The 24,307-nt window shown below is 43.2% G+C and overlaps 1 protein-coding gene across 1 annotated transcript; it reads left to right on the top strand.

The window, feature by feature from the left end:
* The first annotated feature begins 1,045 nt into the window (after positions 1–1,045).
* Positions 1,046–16,038, top strand: nptx2a (neuronal pentraxin 2a). The gene is made up of 5 exons (XM_020486866.2): positions 1,046–2,001; positions 5,239–5,491; positions 7,655–7,899; positions 12,970–13,149; positions 13,802–16,038. The coding sequence occupies exons 1-5, from the start codon at positions 1,555–1,557 to the stop codon at positions 14,027–14,029; spliced, it is 1,353 nt and encodes a 450-aa protein (XP_020342455.1). The 5' UTR covers positions 1,046–1,554; the 3' UTR covers positions 14,030–16,038.
* Positions 16,039–24,307: the final 8,269 nt, after the last annotated feature.

The following is a 24,307-nucleotide window of genomic DNA, read 5'->3' as shown; positions in this document are numbered from 1 at the left end:
TGTTAGAAAGCACATTGTAGCCCAACTACTTTTGATCAATCCCATGAGTCTTTGCGAGATACGAGACAGATCCGTGCAGGAGGAATCGTTGCGCTATCTGACGTAAGACAATGTTCTCCCTTTCACTCTTCTCTGCTCGTGAGCTCGCCAATCATGTTCCGCCTTGGGATGTCTATAACTCTATTGGAGGGATGAGACACCATTTTTCTACGTGAAATTCCATAATTTCATGTTTTGTTGATGGTGGTGGAAAATGCTGTCTCAGGCACCACTCCAGAATCTCCCATAAGTGTTCAATTGAGTTGAGATCTGGTGACTGAGACAGGATGATAATTGTTTAATTAACTCATGAACCACACCTGTGTGGAAGATAAGTACAGCTTCTAGTTAAATTGATCACAGACCGGCACACATAGCTGCAGGAAGTAGTTTGGGGGTTTATGAATGTTTTCTTGTCAATGTGCTGTAGCACCCTCAGCACCTCTACTTCCAGGGGCTATGCTGGTACCTGGCAGCTCTAACTACATACTCCAGCAGAACAATAGTGGCATTTGACACATTAGGTCTACATATAGCTAGCCCTCCTGGACTCATCACTACAACCTATAGCCTACTCACTGTCTGACCATGCCATTCAAGTGGGGGAAAGAAGTCTCCCTGAGTACTGAACCTCAATTCTATTAAACATTCATATTCACTGCATTAGTACACCGTTAGAAAATACATGTGTGCTGTAAGAGGCTATGGACTGACAAGAAACCTTAATTTAATTTCCAAACCGAACTCACTGTTGACTACTTTAGGCTAGAAAAAGGCTCTCACATTGCACGATATTAGAGACCTCATCCAAAGACACTTTGGCATGCACGCGATGGTGTTCACTTATGAAACTCCGCGCACTCTTTTCACAAACAGATCGAACAGATCTCACAAGGCAAAGCATGACTCGTCTGTGCTGGGATCTGATGATGACGTGGTCCGAATCTCAGCGAGCATGAACAGATGATGATGAGCGGGAGCGCCCCGGTCCGCGCGCGCGCCCCATATTAATCTGTTGAAGCTAGGTCGCTGTCTTTTCAGCACCATGGACTGTGTGGAGAGAAACCTTTCCGAGCACCAACAACCTGCAACAACTTCGTGACCCGAATCAATTCTACACCTTTTACCAGGATAGTAACTTTCTTTCGGAAAAATTAGAATTGCCTTGATATTACTTTATTTAGGTTTGGAAAGGGAAAACGGATTGCTCTATGACATTTGCGACTAGGGCATTTATCATTATGTGATTGGATGGCTTATGATAGTATTTGATTGCAGCTCTCAAACAATTAATCTAAATGATTTTGAAGTTCTGCTGACTTCAGTAAATGATCTCGTGTCAGTTCCGAAGTCCAGAACTATGTCTACCATCTGATTTATATTATTGTGCGTTTTGGTGTTGAAGACAAGAGTTTATCCCAGGCTATTTAACCTATCGATGTGACTCAACGAAGAACGTTCGTTTCGTGAGGAGGAGTTTTCCAAATTTACAAGGAATCTGTGCTCGTATCCGGCATGCTGGCTTTCTTAGTTGGACTTTTATACCTAGTGAGTGGACGCACGGTGCGCGCTCAGGATGCGACAGGTAGCCGCTTCTTCTGCTCCGCCATTCCGGCGGGCGCCGACCCTAGCTGCTCGTTCGACCCCAACGGTAACCGCGTGCAGAGCACCAGCCCCGTCGAGGACGAGCTACGGAACACCATCCTCCAACTCCGGGAGAACATCCTCCAGCAGAAGGAGACTATTGTGAGTCAGCAGGGCACTATCAAGGAGCTGAACTCCAAACTGGCCCGCTGCGAGGCGGCCGCGGAGGACTCTGCGAGCAGGTCCAGGGGCCAGAGCTCCAGGCGGAAGGACTACAGTAAGAACACAATGGGAGACCTTCCCAGGGACCCCACGGAAACTATAGACCAGCTGGGAAAGACCATGCAGGGGCTCAAGGGTCGGTTGGAGAATCTGGAGGTGAGATAACGAGGCTGTAGTGGCTACAGTAAATTATATCATTCAGGTCAAATGTATTTATTATTATTATACACTGTAGCATTTTTGTATGAGGTTAATATATGAATATACCCCTTTATGAATATGGATGTTTGTGGATATAGCTACAGTAAATTATAATGATCATGCTTTTCATTTCACTCTGACATTGTGTATGGAGGTTACAGCCCTTTTACCTTTTCACCACAAACGTGTAGCACCCACCACATCAGACATGTCTGATACTAAATGTAGCCTACACGATAAGACTCCCCACTTACTCTTCCTTAACATCAAAGGGTAATGTAGTGTAGTATGTCAGAAGCATGCTGCTTATCCTTGATGAATCAACGCAGCTGATATGAATAGACAATCAGCACACATAAATTGGTGTCAAAAGTGTCAGGCACCATCCGTGGAGAAGTCGAGCAGAGATGTCTATTTTCAATAATTCATATTCATTTTTCATGTGGCACCACGCGCAGTCTTGTCATTTTTCCAACTGCTTTTGCAATTTATGTCACAAATCATACAAACATTTCCCCTGGCTTTGTATCCACTGTATCATGGATGAGGTCCTATCTATGCAGCAAACAGACAAAGAAAAAAAGGCCTATTGTGGGTATGCCCACCATATAATCAAATTCTAATTATATGATGCCCACAGCTTGCTTAGTTAAAGTGATTCATCTCATGAATCTATTATCTTGTCGTCACAATCAAAGTCATGTAGGAGTGGCAGCCCCTGGCATAATCACAATCACACAGATAGCATTTTTTTCTGGTGCCAGGGAATGAGTGTGCTGGTCTCACGTGGCTTCATGATGATCATATCTCTGGTTGCATCCCAAATGGCACCCTGTTACCTTTAAAGTGCACTACAAGGAAAAGGGTACTATTTGAGACGCAGCCGTATCTCTCTGATAATATTGAGGTCATGTATGTTATTGTAACTGTGCAATCCGTTTGCGGCTGATGTAGCCTTTATCTATAAGCACCAATCCTTTATGTCGTTAGTAGATATAATTCATGATTGCACAGTGTGGAATGAAACTGATAAAACAATTACATTAAAGTGCAATAGGAAATAAATAGGTTTACACTTCCTCTATATATATATATAGAGAGAGAGAGAGAGAGATTTGTAAACCTATGTATTTCCTATTGCGCTTTAATGTAATTGTTTTAACTGAATATATATATATATATATATATATATATATATATATACACAGTTGAAGTCAGAAGTTTACATTCACATTAGCTAAATACATTTAAACACAGTTTTTCACAATTCATTGTGACATTTAATCCTAGTAAAAAATCCCTCTCCTAGGTCAGTTAGGATCACCACTTTATTTTAAGGATGTGAAATGTCAGAATAATAATAGAGAATGATTTATTTTAGCTTTTATTTCTTTCATCACATTCCCAGTGAGTAGGAAGTTTACATACACTCAATTAGTATTTGGTAGCATTGCCTTTAAAATGTTTAACTTTCACAAGCTTCCCACAATACGTTGGGTGAATTTTGGCTCATTCCTCCTGACAGAGCTGGTGTAACTGAATCATGTTTGTAGGCCTCCTTGCTTGCACACACTTTTTCAGTTCTGCCCACAAATGTTCTATAGTATTGAGGTCAGGGCTTTGTGATGGCCACTCCAATACCTTGACTTTGTTGTCCTTAAGCCATTTTGCCACAACTTTGGAAGTATGCTTGGGGTCATTTGCCAATTGGAAGACCCATTTGCGACCAAGCTTTAACTTCTTGACTCATGTCTTGAGATGTTGCTTCAATATATCCACATCATTTTCTTTCCTCATGATGCCATCTATTTTGTGAAGTGCACCAGTCCCACACCCCCACAACATGATGCTGCCACCCCCATGCTTCACGGTTGGGATGGTGTTCTTCGGCTTGCAAGCCTCCCCCTTTTTCCTCCAAATATAACAATGGTCATTATGGCCGAACAGTTCTATTTTTGTTCCATCAGACCAGAGGACATTTCTCCAACAAGTACGATCGTTGTCCCCATGTGCAGTTGCAAACCGTAGTCTGGCTTTTTTGTGGCGGTTTCAGAGCAGTGGCTTCTTCCTTGCTGAGCGGCCTTTATAGGACTCGTTTTACTGTGGATATAGATACTTTTGTACCTGTTTCCTCCAGCATCTTCACAAGGTCCTTTGCTGTTGTTCTGTGATTGATTTGCACTTTCCACACCAAAGTACGTTCCTCTCTAGTAGACAGAACGCGTCTCCTTCCTGAGCGGTATGACGGCTGCGTTTTGTGTTTATACTTGCATACTATTGTTTGTACAGATGAACGTGGTAGCTTCAGGCATTTGGAAATTGCTCCCAAGGATGAACCAGACTTGTGGAGGTCTACTATTTTTTTTCTGAGGTCTTGGCTGATTTCTTTTGATTTTCCCATGATGTCAAGCAAAGAGGCACTGAGTTTGAAGGTAGGCCTTGAAATACATCCTCAGGTACACCTCCAATTGACTCAAATGATGTCAATTAGCCTATCAGAAGTTTCTAAAGCCATGACATAGTTTCTGGAATGTTCCAAGCTGATTAAAGGCACAGTCAACTTAGTGTATGTAAAACTCTGACCCACTGGAATTGTGATACAGTGAATTATAAGTGAAATAATCTGTCTGTCAACAATTGTTGGAAAAATGACTTGTCTCATGCACAAAGTAGATGTCCTAACTGACTTGCCAAAACTATAGTTTGTGAACAAGAAGTTTGTGGAGTGGTTGAAAATCGAGTTTTAATGACTCCAACCTAAGTGTATGTAAACTTCCCGCTTCAACTGTATATATATATTTCTCTCTCTTTCCTTCTCTCTCTCTCCACATATATGCTTAATACATGACCAATAAATCTGTGGTTTAGATTATTCCATCATGTTCGTTTTTAACTCTCAAAATCTTATGCACAAGGCAAATTTCATCCTCTGGGGTTAGACCCCTCATAAATAAGCAGGACTAATTCAAATGAATTATTTTCAAAAGTGTGCTTGTGTGTGTTTGTTTTTGTGTTTGGGGTGATGCACTTAATTATTACTCCAACGGGTCCCTGAAAGGACCTCCCCAACATATATATTGTCCCTGTTCCTTGATCCTACCTCCACTCTGAACACAGCAGAACACAACCTGTGACTGAACGACAGAACATCCAGATAGGGGATTAACTCTCTCTCTCCTCCCTCCACCACAGCAGCAGCAGTTGCGTGCCAACACGTCAGCAGCAGCAGCAGCAGGTGCGGGTGGGAATGCAGTGGGGCCCCTACCGGCGGAGCTGCGGGAGCTGCTGAAGCACCGTTTGGGGGCCCTAGAGGGCCAGCTTCTGAGGAAGGTGGCCGAGCTGGAGGAAGAGAAGAGCCAGCTGTACAACGAGACGGCTGCCCACCGTCAGCGTACCGAGAGCACCCTCACCTCACTGCTGGAGAGGATCACAGAGCTGGAGAGAAGTAAGGGATATGTTCTCACTGACCCTCCCTCAATCTTACTATTTCTCATCCTCACTCTTTCTCAGTCTCCATCTTTATTTACTCAGGCCAGAGGATCACAGAGCTGGAGAGAAGTAAAGGAAGCTGTAGTTGTCATTCTCACCCTCTGTTTTTCCTCATTCTATCTTGCTCTTTTACTCTTTCTCACTCTACAGCTTTATTTACCCAGGCTAGAGGGGATCACAGAGCTGGAGAGTAGGGGGTTTATTCCCCCTCACTCCCCTCGTTCCCACCCTCACTCCCTTTCTCCCTCTATTTTTGCAGGTCCCCAAAAACTCACCTCCCCCTGCATCCTCTCTCTGTGGCCTTCTCTTGCTGTTTCTCTTTCTTTGATTCTCACATCCATTCTCTCTCTCTCTCTCTCTGCCTCTCCTTGCTTATTTTCTGTCTCTGTTGGAGATCAGAAAATAGCTGGAGAGAAATTCAGGAACCTCATCATCCCTCTCGATCCTCCTTTGACTACAGACCCAACCACTCACATTCTGACTGTGACTGCCTCTTCCTCCATATTTTGGATACAACACTCTTACATTATTTCATTTATTCGGGATCCCCAATAGCTGTTACTATAGCAGCAGAGACTTATGCTGAGAGTTGGGTGGGGAGGCAGAGACCGTCTGACCATCTGATGTCTGTCATTGATCAGGCTCTCTCCATGCACCCGAGTCTTCTCATTTTGATTCTGCCCCTCTCTCCCTCTAATTCATTATTTTCTTGCATTCTTCTCTGTGTTTCTCTCTCTTTGGCTCTCACTCTCTTCTCACTGCTTCCAGAAAGACAGACTGTCTCTGATTCTCTCTCACTCTCATTGTAACAGATGTGTATACAATATGCTGTCTTACTGACACCTCCTCAATGTTTCAATTAAGACTGAAAACAATACAGGCTGCTATACTTCCACTAACCAGTGCCCATCCACATGATACGGGCATGCGTGTATACATTTTACGTATGGGTGACACAATTGTTTTACCTAGGCCATTTCTTAAAAAATGAAGGAGGAGCGAGAGAGACAGAGAGAGAGAAAGAGAGAGCTATATTTCATCATTTTTTTATACTTGCAAATGCAGCTAGCTAGTTTAGCCTACTCAAACACCCGACTCAGAGGGATGCTACAGTATTAGCGAGCTGGGTATGACTATCCAACACTGGAACTGTTCCAAGTCAAGGTAACCTTTTGGTTTTACAAATTTTTTGCGACCCTGGCCCACCAGTGTAACTGCTAACCTGCTTACTAACTGTCCACTGTACTGCATGACTGTAGCAGGTTTACTAATGCATTATTTACATTAGCTATATTGACTCTGATGTTACATTAGCTAATATGGTGACAACGAAGTAGGCTGTGTGCAGTGGTTATGATATGAATGTTTGGTTTGGAAAGATTTTTTTCGCCTGATCACAGACAGATGATGTGTTGTGCATTGAAGTCCACAAGCGAAGGGAAAAGGTGAGAGGAGGAGAGCACGTAGATGTGAGAAGAAATGCAACAAGATGTTTGTATAAGGCTATGAAAGTTAACATTCCGCAGAATAAAGCAAACGGAACAAAACGGAGGTAAACATACCTGAATTTGTCCAATAGAAACTCTCGTTTGCAACTGTTAGACTAATGATTACACCCTAGATCATTTAGATACAGGCAAGATTGTGCAAGGCTGTATTGAATGTGTCACTGTCTGTCAACTCAAATCTTTCTCTCGACCTGTGTGCACCTACTGTATGTTGTAAACTTTAATTCATAGGCTAGGTTGTAGCAACGTCATGATGGCTGTGTGTAGTACAGTGAAAATTTGAGCGTAATTTAGTAGCTTAAACCTATGGATGTTACATTGAACTGGGTGAATGGAATATGAATGACAGCCATCTAATATCCTGTAACATAAAGTCAAAAAAAAAAAAATTGTCCTCCCTCATCTTAAACGGCACCGACCACCGCTGTCATCATCACCATGACCATCACCAACATCGAACCCTTACAGCCGGTTCAATACGAGCCCCCTATGTGGGCAGACTCAGACACGGTGGTGTATGTGAACAGTGCAGGTCATGACCGATGAAAGTGATGGATACTACCTCTATCTAAACATTATCTAACCATTTTCACATCTCTGTTTGTCTTCAGGTAACAACGCATTTAAGTCCCCAGAGGATTTCAAGGTGTCTCTCCCCCTGCGCACCAACTACCTATACGGACGCATCAAGAAGAGTCTCCCTGAGATGTATGCCTTCACAGTGTGTATGTGGCTGAAGTCCAGCGCCAGCCCTGGTATAGGAACCCCCTTCTCCTACGGGGTGCCAGGACAGGCCAATGAGATCGTGCTCATCGAGTGGGGCAACAACCCCATAGAGCTGTTGGTCAACGACAAAGTAAGGCCAAGTCTTTTATTGATTGTCCATTACAAAACAACTCCTGGGCGATGGCGACGAAACACTCATTTACTCTAAAGAACTTGGTTACAGTTGAGCATGAATCATTGTGCATTTTCTATTACAAAAACTAACCGTGACGATTGAATAGACACAGAACGATCAAGCCAGCACAGAAAAGGAACTGAAATGGAGTCATGTTGTAGTCCTTCCAGTCTGTTTTCAGGGGTAGACCCAACAGGTTCTTGAACCTGGGCCCAGCGACTATCAACCCAACACCATGGCCGTTACACCAAGAGGCCCACACCTCTTGTCGAGGGTCCTAGGTTGGCTTTAGGTCGCTTCAATATTTACATTTAATACAGAGAATCAGACACTTCCCCCCTTGTTAAGCAATGCTTTTTGAAGGAAGACCATTTCCAATGTGCTCAAAAAAGAAGCTACAATTAATATTTAATCGGTTTCTGTCTTCAAACGAATACAACCATGGCAATCGTGGTGTTTGAATAAACAACACTGATAGTTATTTTTTCTGTGCGTTACTGCTGGATAACTGAACCTAGGGGCTCAGAGGGAATAGAGTTTGGCTGAAGTGAAGTAGGGTGGTTTTTTTTCAGTTGTGGGGTTGGATTTGGTTTTGTGTTGGGCATCTGGTTTATTGGCAGAGCCAGTTTTCCCCACAGTTCTGGCTTCACCATGCATTATACATGTGTGTATGTCAGACAAACACTAGAAAGGAAGAGAGAGAGAGAGAGAGAGAGAGAGAGAGAGAGAGAGAGAGAGAAGGGAGGGGGAGATGGGGGAGATGGGGGAGGGGGAGCAGAGTATACAGGAAGATAGGCAACAGAGAATAGAGTAACCAAAACAGCACCAGAGAACAGCGGACCCAATACAGCACCAGAGAATAGAGTAACCAAAACAGCACCAGATAACAGAGGACCCAATACAGCACCAGAGAACAGAGGAACCAATACAGCACCAGAGAATAGAGGAACCAATACAGCACCAGAGAATAGAGGAACCAATATAGCACCAGAGAATAGAGGAACCAATACAGCACCAGATAATAGAGGCACCAATACAGAACCAGAGAATAGAGGAACCAATACAGCACCAGAGAATAGAGTAACCAATACAGCACCAGAGAATAGAGTAACCAATACAGCACCAGAGAATAGATGAACCAATACAGCACTAGAGAATAGAGTAACCAATACAGCACCAGAGAATAGAGTAACCAATACAGCACCAGAGAATAGATGAACCAATACAGCACCAGAGAATAGAGGAACCAATACAGCACCAGAGAATAGATGAACCAATACAGCACCAGAGAATAGAGGAAACAATACAGCACCAGAGAATAGAGGAACCAATACAGCACCAGAGAATAGAGGACCCAATACAGCACCAGAGATTAGCGGAACCAATACAGCACCAGAGATTAGCGGAACCAATACAGCACCAGAGAATAGAGGAACCAATACAGCACCAGATAATAGAGTAACCAATACAGCACCAGAGAATAGAGTAACCAATACAGCACCAGAGAATAGAGGAACCAATACAGCACTAGAGAACAGAGGAACCAATACAGCACCAGAGAACAGAGGACCCAATACAGCACCAGAGAATAGAGGAACCAATACAGCACCAGAGAATAGAGTAACCAATACAGCACCAGAGAATAGAGGAACCAATACAGCACCAGAGAATAGAGGAACCAATACAGCACCAGAGAATAGAGGAACCAATACAGCACTAGAGAACAGAGGAACCAATACAGCACCAGAGAACAAAGGAACCAATGAAAGTGTTAGTGAGTGTGAGAGAGGAGGAAAGAGAGGGTCAGAGAGTGTATGTGTGAGAGAAGATGAAACCATGAATATAACACACATTTTCATTTCAACATGTTTTAAAACCTAACTAACATGACCCAGGTCTGCATGGTGACAATGTTACACCATGTTCTTTTGTCAATGGTACACCATTCATCTGGTGCAAATGCTCTAGTGCTCCAAAATGAGATTCATTAAAGATAGAGAGAATATCTTCCCTGGATCAAATCCATTCGACATTCCTGTTGCATCTCATTATTTTGTCTTCTGTAAGGAGTGAAAGGATTCGTTCACTATTATAGAACAGTATCTCTATTTTGGATGTAAATGACATGACTTTAGAAGGATCCAGATACTTCAGCAGTTTCACTTGTCTTTGAGAAACATACTTCTCTGTGTAGCACAGCTGGAAACCGCTCGAGTTGCATAAAATGGAATATAACTTTGCGGATAAAGTTTGGAAATGCATAATGTAATGTGTATAACATCTAAAGACCTGCATCACTATACTGAGAGGTTTGTCGTTCCTAAAAGGACTTGCTTGGGTATTTTTGGAGCCGTTGTTTTTCCGGAGCCCCCATACTGCAGAACGAGCATTGATAAAGTCTATTCCGGAGCCCCCATACTGCAGAACGAGCATTGATAAAGTCTATTCCATAGCCCCCATACTGCAGAACGAGCATTGATAAAGTCTATTCCGGAGCCCCCATACTGCAGAACGAGCATTGATAAAGTCTATTCCGGAGCCCCCATACTGCAGAACGAGCATTGATAAAGTCTATTCCGGAGCCCCCATACTGCAGAACGAGCATTGATAAAGTCTATTCCGGAGCCCCCATACTGCAGAACGAGCATTGATAAAGTCTATTCCGGAGCCCCCATACTGCAGAACGAGCATTGATAAAGTCTATTCCGGGGACCGTATGTTTCTTAAAACCAAGTAAAATCACAGAGTAAAATCACTGAGTAAAATCACTGAGTAAAATCAGTAAAATCACAAAATAAATTGTCTGGACCCGTTTATACGATAACATGTACATCCAAAATACAGATTAGGCAAAAAAAAATATTGAACCAGTCCTTTAAAACTTTCCTAATGCCACAATATATCCACATTGAACTTCTTTTATCAATACTTTCGCAGCAGTTGGCTGCCTATTGGACAAGAGTGAAGTTAAAACATCTTTTGATGTAGTGGTTGGTTTGGGTTTAGTCAATACCCGGAGGGGGTGGTTTTATTGAATTTCTTTCTGCACCTGTCAGATCTAAAACGTGAAATGCCCTCACACCTTTAAGGATTGCTTGCAGGTGCATTCTAGGAAATGTTGAATAATTGTTCATAGAAAATAAACTCCCTCATCACTTGTTGTTTATTTGTTGCAAATGTTTGGGCCTCACAGCCTTTGTCAGAGCTTTGATTAGAGAATGTTGATTTAAATATTGGTGTGGACTAAAAGACATTCTGCAGCTGTTTAATCTGCCGGGCCCTATGTAAACAACAGTTCCTGTGTTTGTTTCCAGCTCACACGGTCAGGGAGAAACTCCTGGCTCCGGGTATGATATCAGACCTAACGTCCTCAGGTTGACTAAGGCTCAGGGATATTACTAGAGGGCAGTAATTAGGTCCACAGTATCAATGCTCTGTCTGATTGACTTTAGTGTAAATGTGATATGCTGGAACACCTTTGGAGGTCAAGTGTCTAGTTTCTCATGGGAGGGATTAAGAGCAGACAGGAAATTGTTGGCAGTAGCCTCTGCATTTCATGGTCTCTATGGTCTCTATGGCTCATATAGAACCTCTATATAAAGCTAATGACTTCCACTGCCATTCTCCCCTATGCTGAATCCTCTGTGGACCATGATGTCATTGTAAAGTCTGGGTAAAGCGCTGATGTTGTAACCTTTCATAACCGGTGCTATTTCTTTCTGCTCTTGTTTTCGAAGTGCAATCCCATATGACTGCGATTTCTACAGTATATTGTCCCTGTGTCACTTTACTGTTTATAAGCTATTTGTAAAGTGCTGGTGTTGTCTTGCTCCATTTGGTCCTGTGTTGTGTGTCTCAGTCAAAGCTTCATTGTGCCATCTGCCCCAGTGATATATAGTACTTGTGCTCTCTTGCCTCTTATGGCAGATTGTACGGTTCAACTTGAGCTCTATTGCCCTATCTGCCCTGGGATTTTCTCCCTGATAGTAAAGTCTACAATAAGCTCTTAAGGGGAATCCTATCCTTCACTTGAGTGAATGTTTTTTAAAGTTTTCCATAGACATCCATGCATGACTAAGTGAAAATTGGACTTAAGTGGAAATTAAGATTCACCACACAAAGACTAAAGGCTCAACAGAATAAACACAGGTATTCTCTTGCCCCTTTTGCCCCAGTTAGTATAGCCCCTCTAACATGAATTACCCTCCTTGCCCCTCTAACACGAATTACCCTCCTTGCCCCTCTAACATGAATGACCCTCCTTGCCCCTCTAACATGAATTACCCTCCTTGCCCCTCTAACATGAATTACCCTCCTTGCCCCTCTAACATGAATGACCCTCCTTGCCCCTCTTACCCTCCTTGCCCCTCTAACATGAATTACCCTCCTTGCCCCTCTAACATGAATGACCCTCCTTGCCCCTCTTACCCTCCTTGCCCCTCTAACATGAATGACCCTCCTTGCCCCTCTAACATGAATTACCCTCCTTGCCCCTCTAACATGAATGACCCTCCTTGCCCCTCTAACATGAATGACCCTCCTTGCCCCTCTAACATGAATTACCCTCCTTGCCCCTCTTACACTCTTTGCCCCTCTAACATGAATTACCCTCCTTGCCCCTCTAACATGAATGACCCTCCTTGCCCCTCTTACCCTCTTTGCCCCTCTAACATGAATGACCCTCCTTGCCCCTCTAACATGAATTACCCTCCTTGCCCCTCTTACCCTCTTTGCCCCTCTAACATGAATGACCCTCTTTGCCCCTCTAACATGAATTACCCTCCTTGCCCCTCTAACATGAATGACCCTCCTTGCCCCTCTTACCCTCTTTGCCCCTCTAACATGAATTACCCTCCTTGCCCCTCTAACATGAATTACCCTCCTTGCCCCTCTTACCCTCTTTGCCCTATAAGTATTCTACATTTACATTTGAGTCACTTAGCAGACACTCTTATCCAGAGCGGCTTACAATTAAAAGTGAATCCCATCTAAGGTTGTACTGCCCATCTCACCCTTCTTACCCAGGTGGCCCAGTTGCCCCTGTCGGTGAGCGACGGCCGCTGGCACCACATATGCATCACCTGGACGACGCGGGACGGCTTCTGGGAGGCGTACCAGGACGGGGAGAGGCTGGGCACCGGGGAGAACCTGGCCCCCTGGCACCCAATTAAACCTGGAGGGGTGATCATCCTGGGACAGGAACAGGTGAGGCTCAGCCAGGCTCTGATCTACTCCTACCGGAGAGGGAGAGTGGGAGGGTGTGTGTGTTCCCCCTGGAGAGGGAGAGATGAACAGGGGAGAAGGGGGAGGCAAGGCTCTTGTCACGCTATCAACACTCCGTTACCATTACCTCACCTCTCTGCCTGCCTTAACCAGTGACAGCGCACCCTTGGGAGCATTGTTAGTGTGACACTCCAACAGATATCTCCATGACAGCACCTTACTATCTCTATAGCCATGTAGTACAGAACACTGACGCTATTAAGACAGTTCCCATAGGGACCCATTAATGTAACACTATGTAGCTGTTGGGTCACATTGGGTGGACTACTTTGTTCAGCACATGTGGTGCTAGTCTATGTGGAAAGCTACATGGCATGTAGTGTGTCTTTCATGGATAAAATTGCAATTGCAGAGGGAAATGACAGACGCACAGAGGAAACCAATAGCAGCGCAATAGATCTGTCTCATCTATCAGGCGTACTATACAATTTATTTGAATTGTCTTTCTCTTCCAGCTTTGGCAAAATTGTTGATGTCTTTGAATTCTTGTTGAAGGCAGAAACGATGAATCACCCAGGCTATGACGTTTCTGTATACTGATGGGATTTTAAACACAGTCCCTCTCCCTCTACAGGACATGGTGGGGGGTCGTTTCGATGCCACCCAGGCCTTCGTTGGCGAGCTGAGCCAGTTCAACATGTGGGACCGGGTCCTCCGGCCTGTGGACATCATGGGAATGGCCAACTGCTCCTCTTACATGCCCGGGAACATTGTTCCCTGGATCGACACCAACGTCGAAGTCATGGGAGGAGCATCCAAGGCGGCGTTGGAGATCTGCGAGGACCGCATGTTCGAACCGTAAAGGAGTTGGATGTGTAACGTTGTTATGACACTGGGTTCCGAAGGTTCCGGAGGCTTGAGAGGTGGTTCTGGTTTCGCGCTCTCTGTGCTGCTTCAGAAACACCCTCAAGGAGGAAAAAGGGCTCAACGGGTATTGCCTTTGTTTACAGACCTAGATATAGTAAATGGGTCAACTTCTTGTTTTCCCAATGTGTTTTGCTGTGATTGTCCATGCTTTAGTACATGGCTCACAAGTTCATGCCCATTTCCAACGTGATTATAACTAGAGGATTTTACAGAGAACCTACTTGAGACTGAGGACTCTATACTCTGTATTCTGTCTTTTACACCTTTAGCTAGAGATCCTTTTGACTGAGTCATGTTTGAACACAGCTCCTCTCTAGGGCATTTCAAACTGATAATCGAGCACTGTACTGTACTCAGTGAATGTGAGCTAATATATAACCCATAGAAGCTTTTATTGTGTTGTGTGGACAGCTATTTCTGAGTCGCATGGCAAACTTCTACGGTACGTTATGTGAGCTTGTGTTCCTTTGCAGTAAAAAGAACCCCCATGTTCCAGGGAGGGATATTGATGAGTATAGAATATTAAGGTAACAGTGGAATAGACCATTGACTTCATGTGGAGTCATTTTAAACGTGTGCATGTGTTTTGACTTGTCACTGAGAGTATTGAGTGCCAAAGTTAATGCATGCCTACTGTATGTGTGTATATGTGTGTGCATATGTACATGCACAGGTGGGTGTGTTTACTGTAATAGCAGTTTGTGTGTGTGTGGGTGTGTGCACGCTCTCGTTGTGTAAAAGGCCCTAGAGATTAGTGACGAGGACATTCACATTCTTGTAAATCTATTCTAATACCTCTCCTCCCCTTGAGCAGCTGCCATCCCAAGCAGCTTTATGCAGCGGCCGGCCCAGGCAGGTTAAAAGCAAAGTCGGAAAGCTGCCGAGGACTGGCGGGAAGCCGGGAATTCAGCGCTCTGTGTGCCACACTGGGGGAGCGTGGGTTGGAATGGGAAGCCAGGGACTGGATGACCTTCAAGGAAGGATTTTATCCATAATCTGTGATAGTAAATATCATGTTTGTCAAATGAATGAGAAGATGAATGTGAGCTATTTTACTGTCCCGTTGCATTGTATAATATAGAGGCATTTTTCTATAAGCCAGAGAGACGCTATGAAAATGAAGACTGTGAAACTAAAGATGAGGAGAGATCTGAATGTTTCTGGTTGGAACAAGACAAAAGCACTGGAACACTTTGCTATGTTTCTGTTTGTAGAAAATGTCTTTAATTTCCTTCGAGATAAGAAAAAAGAACCACGTTCTGAATGAATGTTGTGCTTCAGTCCAGTCCATTTAAACGACAGTGATTTGAAACATGGTGCAGTAGATACATGTGTGTCCAGTTTGCTTCTCCAACACTGTTCACACTTGTTTTGCTGCAACACAAAACCACAATGCCTGTCAATTCAACCCTTATCTGGTTATAGAGAATGCAGAGGACTAACCTGATGTTCGGAAACAAATGGACCTTTGTCTCTTCCTTTCCTTTGGGACATCTTGGAAAGATATATGTTTGTAAAAACAGAACAGTGGGATTGAGAACATTTCTGATGGCCTTTGAGAATGATATAATGCAGTAATGTTTTAAAGGGGTACACACCTATCATTTTAGAACGTTTAAAAGTTATTCTACATATGAATGTCCTTTTATGTGTTATATAAATGTTGGTTTTTATTTCTGTAGAGAAGATTTAATTTCTTGTATTTTACTATCATTTCTGCTCATGAGTTAATGTGGTTCCCTGCACTGAGTCACTATTTCATTCAGAGTGTTAGTGGAAGAAGGACACCTTCATTTAAAATGTTCAATGGCCTTTTCTTCAGCACCGAATGTGCTTTTTGTTTGCGGATGATTCAAACCATGAAGCTGTAATCCTTTATGGTGAAACAGCCACGTCCGTTTGGGATGTTACAACCACAGAGATGTTCCTGAAAACAACACTGTTTTTCACCTCGGACATCATTGCAGTACCTTTTTAGACCTTTACAACGTCTATCTTTCAGTTCAGCAAATATCATTTGTATTTTTTTCCTACAGTGCAACCTTGGAATTGTGAAAAGAGAAATGAGAAACAAAAAGGATTCAACTGTTGCTTTAACCTCATCTTCATCTACCCTTTATGTTCTGTGTCTCCATGCAGTGTGGTTGGATGTCCTCTTGCACCTAATAAAATATTCCAAATCCAAATACAAACAATTGCCTGAAAATCGTGACATCAGAAAGAGTTCAAGTGTTGAATAGAATCCTGGGTCAGCTGCGGAGTGCAGTGGAGGCTGGTGCAGGGAGAAAGGGGAGAATGGATCTCCCTTATACTATTGAAAGACATTAAAGATAATGCAACCTATTTAAAAACCCTCCTTGTAATCAAACTATGCTAAATACTGTATACTCACGTGTCGGCTATTTCACTGTAGTAGGAATATATATAGTCCCATGTGAGGATAAACAGGATAACGTCCAGTAAAATAGTACCTCTGTCCTGTTAAGATTACCTAGGGTCAGTGGCTACTCAAACTGCCTCCCCTTCTATCAATACAGATGAGTCATAACCCAACACATGTTTCATAAGGCTTGTAAACTGCCAGAATGTGATTGTATACTTCGTAACACCGGTCTTATTTGTTCGCGCTTGTCGACTACAGACACACAAAGTCAGGAGGTGTCATGTTGTGTGCAATGAGTCTGAACCCAGAGGATATGAATGGTTCTCTCTCTCTCTCTCTCTCCATCCATCCATCCAACCATCCATCCGTGGAATGTTATCAACAGTGGAGAAATCCTCTGGCTGGCAGCCTTCCAGGTGGAAATGAAAAATCGGCCTCAGTGGATTATGTGAAGCAGCAGCGGTAATGTAGGGCACGTTGTGTTGCGTTCCAGAGCTCTCCTCTCTCTGTGTTCTCTGCTTGAGCTGTCACGGTTGGCACTATTGCTTAATTCATGTGTTGCCGCGGCACCCCAGGGGGTCACATTGTGAATGTATTGTAAATCAAGCCCAATTACTGACTGTAAACAAGAGGATGGAAATAGTCGTTCAGTAAACTGTAGCTTTTTGACAAGGGCTGAGGAGATGGAGGGAGAGCACACTGCTTGAGAATTAAGGTGGATAATTCTACTACACTTAGATTTCCAATATGGTCTCATAAGAATGTGTCAAAATAATGACGTTTTACTATTGTAGGTAGCGATATGTAATATACGGTGACATATTACTTGTCTACTATATGACTGGCCGGCCAGTGGCGAAAGAGATAATTTTCCATCTCAAAAGATTCTTTCCAGCTTTATTCCTTCTTTCCCAACTGTTGCTAGAGGCATACTCTAGTGGTGTGTTTAAAACTGGGTTTTGTGACGCATTCTGTGACAAACGACAACACTACCTACACAAACCTTAAATGTAATTCAGATTGGCATGTAGCTAATACATCTCACAAGTGTAGAGGGAGATATATACATCTTTGTACCCAACAGTGAAATGATTCATCTGGAGCTTTGAGAGAGTGGGGACGTGCTACTGCTATTATTGCTTTTAAACACTATGCATCAGCTACTGACTCTTTCCCACATAGGAATAGACTTAGGGAGTTTCAGCACAAGTCACGATAGTACAGTATTAAAGGAAGGAATTGCAAGTAATTTAATTAAGTAACTGCTAGTGTAGATGCAGATGTAATGACACCTACTTCAGGCTAAAAGTGCATCACTTGAAAGGGTTTAACTGAATGTTATTACCCAATAGGCCAGTTGCCCCAATCCACTTCCCAGCACAATGGATGGAGCGTAGGCTACGTATATTGCTCTGCGGATGACATTGGCACCCGAGGCTCACAATTATTTGGTAGATAGTTTATTAAAGCTTTGCATTCTGCTCCTACACTCTCACATACAACACACACTCACACAGACACAGAGTCACACACACACCCATGATGTTGGCTGTTCGCGCTATGCATTTTCAACGTAGCCCAAGGTTGTGTTGGAGTGTGTGAAGCTGGGTGCATCCAAGTCTAAACCCTGTAATTAAAGCCAACCGGTGTCGGGCATATTTGATCATTGGTGGTAACGCATCCCATCACTGCTAAGTGAAGAATGGAGAATTAAAGGGCTCAATTAAAGAATTAAAGAGCTCTCAGACAGTCCTCTCAGGAGACGAAGAGACGCGGACTAGACGAGAACCAGCGCTTTGCTTCGTGACCGGGAGATAAAACTTCATTTCAGACCACAGAGAAGCTCGGGATAAAGGCATTGAACAGCAGCAGGATCTGACTATACAGCTGGGTTTGGGTGTGTGCTGCCTGCTGCCGTTTTTTAGGATACTTGGATCTCTCTGACTATTAGGCAGACCCACACACCCTCTTTGGCCTCAACAGCTCTCATGAAATGAGGATTCATAAAGAACTCTTCAGATTTTTGCCCTGGTCTTCTCTCCATCTGGCTGCCATTTTGTTTTTAAATGAGCCTATAAGCCCCTCCTCTTTTGAGCTGTTCATATTTTGTTAATTTGTGTGTTCAAAAGAAAAAAGGGAAGCAGAAGGCATGAAACCAGAAATACATCAATGTTACTCTTTAAAACATATGAATGTGCCTCAACATTGTAATTCAAAAGATAGTACTGTGAAATGGCGGGTAATGAAAGGTTTAACTTGTGTAGATGTCTCAATTTAGATTTTTTCCCCACTAATAACACATTGTAACAGTGACATACTGTATAAATAGCATGTCAGCTTGGGTGACATATAAGTAACTACAACAGTTAAATGTCATAATTTTGAACATTTATAATGAGAACATGTTGGACACTTATTTTGATAAGTTTAGAGGTAATGCACATTCATCAACACTTCATAAATGTGTCAGCTGTAGCCCAAGCCAACAATACAGACACAGCCCAACGATGAAGATGTTGTGGCCTCATTGGAAGGTTGTATTTGTATTTCAGCCATTTCAAAACGCTGCCATTTGAATCACTAACCATTGGTCCATATGATATCGGAAGTACAATTTCTTGATATTTGATCAGATTTTGATACTGCACCACTTTGATCATAATTACCTGGAACAAAGACAGACAATATGAGGAGGATTTTAAAGCCAGGATGAGTGGTTTCTTACAGAGAAAGAGAAAAAGGTTGAAATGTTGTTTTCCATGAAGTGCACACAAATCTAATTTACATGTCATTTACATATTTCTGTAACATCTTGATAACATATTTTAGTGTGTGTGTGTCTTTTGTAGTGTATCTAGTTTGTATTTATATGTTTATGTATTTGCTGGGGGAAACAAATGTCCCCTTTGGGAGATAAATAAAGTACGAACCAATATTATAGGTAATACTCAAATTTGTGACAATCTCGCATACAAATATCAATACATGTTTTGTTGCATTATGATGTAATGTAATGTAACAGCCAAGGGTCACCGCACTGAGGCAATCAACTCAAAGTCAACAAATGTTAATCTGGAGATATAAGACTATACAGTGTCGTGTCTTTGGCTATGCCGGATTAAGTGATATGACATGCTATTCTATAAAATCCTTTCTCCGTAATTAATATTACCTGATTGAGCTAATCATGTAATTGTAATTAACTAGAGTCGAGGCACCACAAAATAATATTTATAGAGCTGTTATCTTCCGAATAAACTCTTAAAGACCTAGTAATATTTTACATCAATAGCAGTCAATATTAATCGTCACCTTAATTCAGTCTCATCTGAAAGTTGTAAATTCTTCACGAACCCTGGCTAACAAGTTGAATCAGCAATACAAAATTGGGTTTCATTATTTATTTACTAAACACCTAACTAATCATACAGAATTACATATACAAAGAATGAATCATACCTTGATTACGGAACAGATATGACAGCTGGTTACACAAAGGAAAAGGGTCTGGGTTTGAGTGAAAGAGTGGGAAGACTGAGGGACAAAGATGGGAAGCTGTGCTATCGTAAATACAGTATCTTATGCATTCTAAATTACCGCCCATTTGGAAAAGGAAAATGCAATAAATATTTACTCTGAGCTGCACTTCGGTAGGTTGGTGGTAGATGGAAGGCCGTGTTGCCAAACCGAGTCCTTTGTCCTTTGAATAATGTCTCTGGTGGTCAATTGCACACGTTGTAGTAAATTTGTTGTGTGGTAGATGGGATACTCTGTCTGTTCTTTTCTAGCCCGCGTTTGCAGCTGCTGTTGCTAACTCAACGGCTAGGAGGTATCACTTCTGTAGTGAATAAGAGTTCAAAGTTCATACCATTCGCAACCAAAGCTCACGCTCAGGTTGGCTTAGTTATGTAGTTGACATGTTAGTCCTTTTAACACAGAGGCTGCAGACCTCACATACTTGGAACAGGAGGTTACATTTTCGTCAAGGCTTCGTCAAGGCTTTATATAGTGGTGCGAGAAGGGTGTGTCCGAAAAGTTTTATAACCCATGTCTCTTCACAGGGGCGGGCCACTGATTGAGCAGAGACCTAACCTTATGAAAACCCAAATCTCTCAATTACATTTAATCTCTTCACCAATAATTTTATATTCAAACATTTAAATTGAACAACAATTCCATGTGAATCCGATAACTCTGATGTGTAGACTTTCCACTGTAGAGTTTATGTCATCCTATCATTGAGGAGAATGTCTCACATGACAACCTAATTGACATCATATTCATTAAGTATTACCAGAATATAGTTCATTTCCCCCCACCTTCTGATGTTCCCAGAATCTCTATGTTAATCATGAGGTTTTCAAATTTCACATCAGTAGGGTAGAGAGAGGAAACAGGGGGGAAGATGTATTTATGACTGTCATAAACCTACCCCCGGGCCAACGTCATGACAGTTTAATACAGTACATGAGTGATGGAGAAGCGTAGTGTGATCCTCTAGCTCTCTGTGGAAACTATTGGATCTACAGTACATCTGCCTTGGAGCCCGAGGAGACTGCATCTGCCTGTTGGGTCCGAAGATACTACATCCCCTTGGGAGGCCGAGGATGCTACATCCCCCTGCAAGGCTGAGGATACTACATCCCCCTGGAAGGCTGAGGATACCACATCTCCCTGGAAGGCTGAGGATACTACATCCCCCTGGGAGGCTGAGGATACTGCATCCCCCTGGGAGGCTGCGGGTACTACATCCCCTGGTAGGCTGAGGATACTACATCCCCCTGGAAGGCTGAGGATACTACATCCCCCTGGGAGGCGGAGGATGCTACATCCCCCTGGGAGGCCGAGGATACTACATCCCCCTGGAAGGCTGAGGATACTACATCCCCCTGGGAGGCTGAGGATACTACATCCCCCTGGGATGATGAGGATACTGCATCCCCCTGAGAGGCTGAGTATACTACATCCCCCTGGTAGGCTGATGATGCTACATCCCCCTGGGAGGCTGGGGATAATACATCTGCCTTGTAGGCTGAGGATGCCTTGTAGGCTGGGAGGCTGAGGATACTACATCTGCCTGGTAGGCTACAGATAAGTGCATTAACTAGATCACTAGATCTATATCACTAAATACTGGACTGTTCTGTACACCCATTTTACTCACCCACCCACACACCGTGCTTATTGCCCAGAGCCTGGAGGAGATTACCAATACACTGCCCTGGGGTCAACTTGGGATACACCGTCTATACACACACACACACACAAGGGCATACACACACACACACACACACACACACACAAGGGCATACACACACACTTGCCGTAGGACGGTTAAGCCCTCTCTCTGCTGTGACATTTACAGATCATCTGACTTTCATCAGGAAACAGATCTGCCCCCGACCGTGAAGCCATTTAAGTGTTTATTTATAGAGCCTGCTCAACTGTTTATGAATGTGAATTTCCTAAGCTCCCTGGTCGGTCAGAGCCCTCGACCCATCTCACTCAGTATCAAGCCGTAAATTTGAGTTTTCCCCCGAGCAAAAGACCAGGATGAAGCTTATAGAAGGGGTGGGTGATGGATAGACATGGTCATAGAAATTCTATAATATATACATTTAAGGGTTTTTCTTTATTTGTACTATTTTCTACAATGTAGAATAATAGTGAAGACATCAAAACTATGAAATAACACATATGGAATCATTTAGTAACCAAAAAAGTGTTAAACAAATCTAAATATATTTTATATTTGAGATTCTTCAAAGTAGCCACCTGCTAAGAGCCTACTTAAAGGAGGGAGGTGCAGGAATCAGGAGCAGGAGAACAAGGAGGTCCCAGTGGCACAATCGTTTATTTAAGACGTCCCAACTCAGCAACAACAGGGGGGAGAATACGCCCAAACGAGGTCGCCACCCACAGGGAAATAAATGATACACACGGAGGAGAAACCTCTACTCCTTGACACATCCCAACCGGTACAAACTGCCGTGTAGAAGAAAACCCTGTTGTGCAGACATGCACCCCTAATAAAGATACCACAGCAAACAATCTCGCACACAGACTAGCAGGCAGCAGAGGTAAATAAACCCCCCGAAATCAACTAATAGGAACAATACAGACAGACACAAACGAAAAGGAAAAATGGATTGGTGGCATCTAGTAGGCCTGCGACAACGACTGCCGAGCACCGCCCGAACAGGGAGAGGAGCCACCTTCGGTGGAAGTCGTGACACCACCCTTTGCCTTGATGACAGCTTTGCACACTCTTGGCATTCTCTCAACAGCAATGTAGAAAATAGTAAAAATAAAGAAGAACCCTGGAATGAGTAGATGTGTCTGAACTTTTGACGTACTGTATATACTGTAAAATATAAGGTTTTCTTTAATTCTGTAGGAGTGGTTAGTTTGGGTCAGAAAAATAATTACTCATGATGACCACGTAATTTCTGGTTGGAAAGAAAGGCCTCAACTACTATTATAACCATATACATAAAAACCATGTGATACCTGGGAATAATACATGATAAAATACAGAGCATTTGATCCTTGTGACGTGACATGCAGGTTTTCATCGCAGGTTGGCATTTATTGAGATGACTCATGTACTAGAGGCAGCTCATTAGGGTTAGCAGGCAATGCTAACCCTAATGCCTGATACTAACCTTAAATTAAGAACAAAAAGCTCATTTTAGTTTAAATAATTCTTTACGACATAGCCAACTTTAACTTTGCGGCTGGTCCATCGAACAGAAACCGCTCAGTCAGCTCTGTCTCCAGGACATGCTTCCATCCCAATAAATGTCAACCTGCGTTTTCATCAAGGTGAGATGAGATCATTTTAATGCACGGTAGTGAGCGGATGGATGGCAGAGAGCCAGAGACACACAGGTACTGTGATTTACCCAAGATCAACTTCCAGCTGCACAAGGTCAATCCACTCTCACAGTCCTATATGTTCCTCCTATGGGCTCTGGTTGAGAGAAAGGTACCATGTGGCTGTGTGGAACAGCTTGGCTTCCATGCATGTGCTTTGCCTGGTAATGTGTGGCTGGTGATGAATGTGGCATTGGTGATTGTTCAAATAGTGGATGTTATGTGGAGGTGGTGGATGTAGGGTGTGTGTGTGTGTGCGTGTGCGTGTGCGTGTGTGTGTGTGCTGTAGGTGTTTTGGCACATATAGTGCATTCTGAAAGTATTCAGACCACTTGTTTTGTTTTTTACCTCATCAATATACAGACAATACAAAGCGAAAACAAAAATACCTCATTTACATGAGTATTCAGACCCTTTGCCATGAGACTTGAAATTGAGCTCAGGTGCATCCTGTTTCCATTGATCATCCTTGAGATGTTTCTACAACTTGATTGGAATCCACCTGTGGTAAATTCAGTTGATTGGACATGATTTGGAAAGGCACACACCTGCCTATATAAGGTTCCACAGTTCACAATGCATGTCAGAGCAAAAATCAAGCCATGAGGTCGAAGGAATTGTCTGTAGAGCTCTGAGACAGGATTTTTGTCGAGGCACAGCTCTGGGTAAGGATACCAAAAATGGCTGCAGCATTGAAGGTCCCCAAGAACACAGTGGCCTCCATCATTCTTAAATGGAAGAAGTTTGGAACCACCTAGACTATTCCTAGAGCTGGCCACTGAGCAATCGTGGGAGAAGGGCCTAGGCCAGGGAGGTGACCAAGAACCCAATGGTTACTCTGATGCAGCTCCAGAGTTCCTCTGTGGAGAGGAACTCTGGAGCTCTATCAGAAAGACAACCATCTCTGCAGCACTCCACCAATCAGGCCTTTATTGTAGAGTGGCCAGACGGAAG

The sequence above is a fragment of the Oncorhynchus kisutch genome, unplaced genomic scaffold (assembly GCF_002021735.2).
Source record: "Oncorhynchus kisutch isolate 150728-3 unplaced genomic scaffold, Okis_V2 Okis06b-Okis10b_hom, whole genome shotgun sequence".
NCBI classification, from domain to species: Eukaryota; Metazoa; Chordata; class Actinopteri; order Salmoniformes; family Salmonidae; genus Oncorhynchus; species Oncorhynchus kisutch.
The sequence above is the reverse complement of the archived record's forward strand: the minus strand, read 5'-3'. Positions and strand labels throughout refer to the sequence as shown.

Bases quoted from the DNA above. Each gene is read 5' to 3' on its own strand.
- nptx2a (XM_020486866.2), top strand. From the start codon at position 1,555: ATGCTGGCTTTCTTAGTTGGACTTTTATACCTAGTGAGTGGACGCACG. The intron at 2,002-5,238 runs GTGAGATAACGA...CCTCCACCACAG, and splicing joins GTCGGTTGGAGAATCTGGAG to CAGCAGCAGTTGCGTGCCAA. The intron at 5,492-7,654 runs GTAAGGGATATG...GTTTGTCTTCAG, and splicing joins GATCACAGAGCTGGAGAGAA to GTAACAACGCATTTAAGTCC.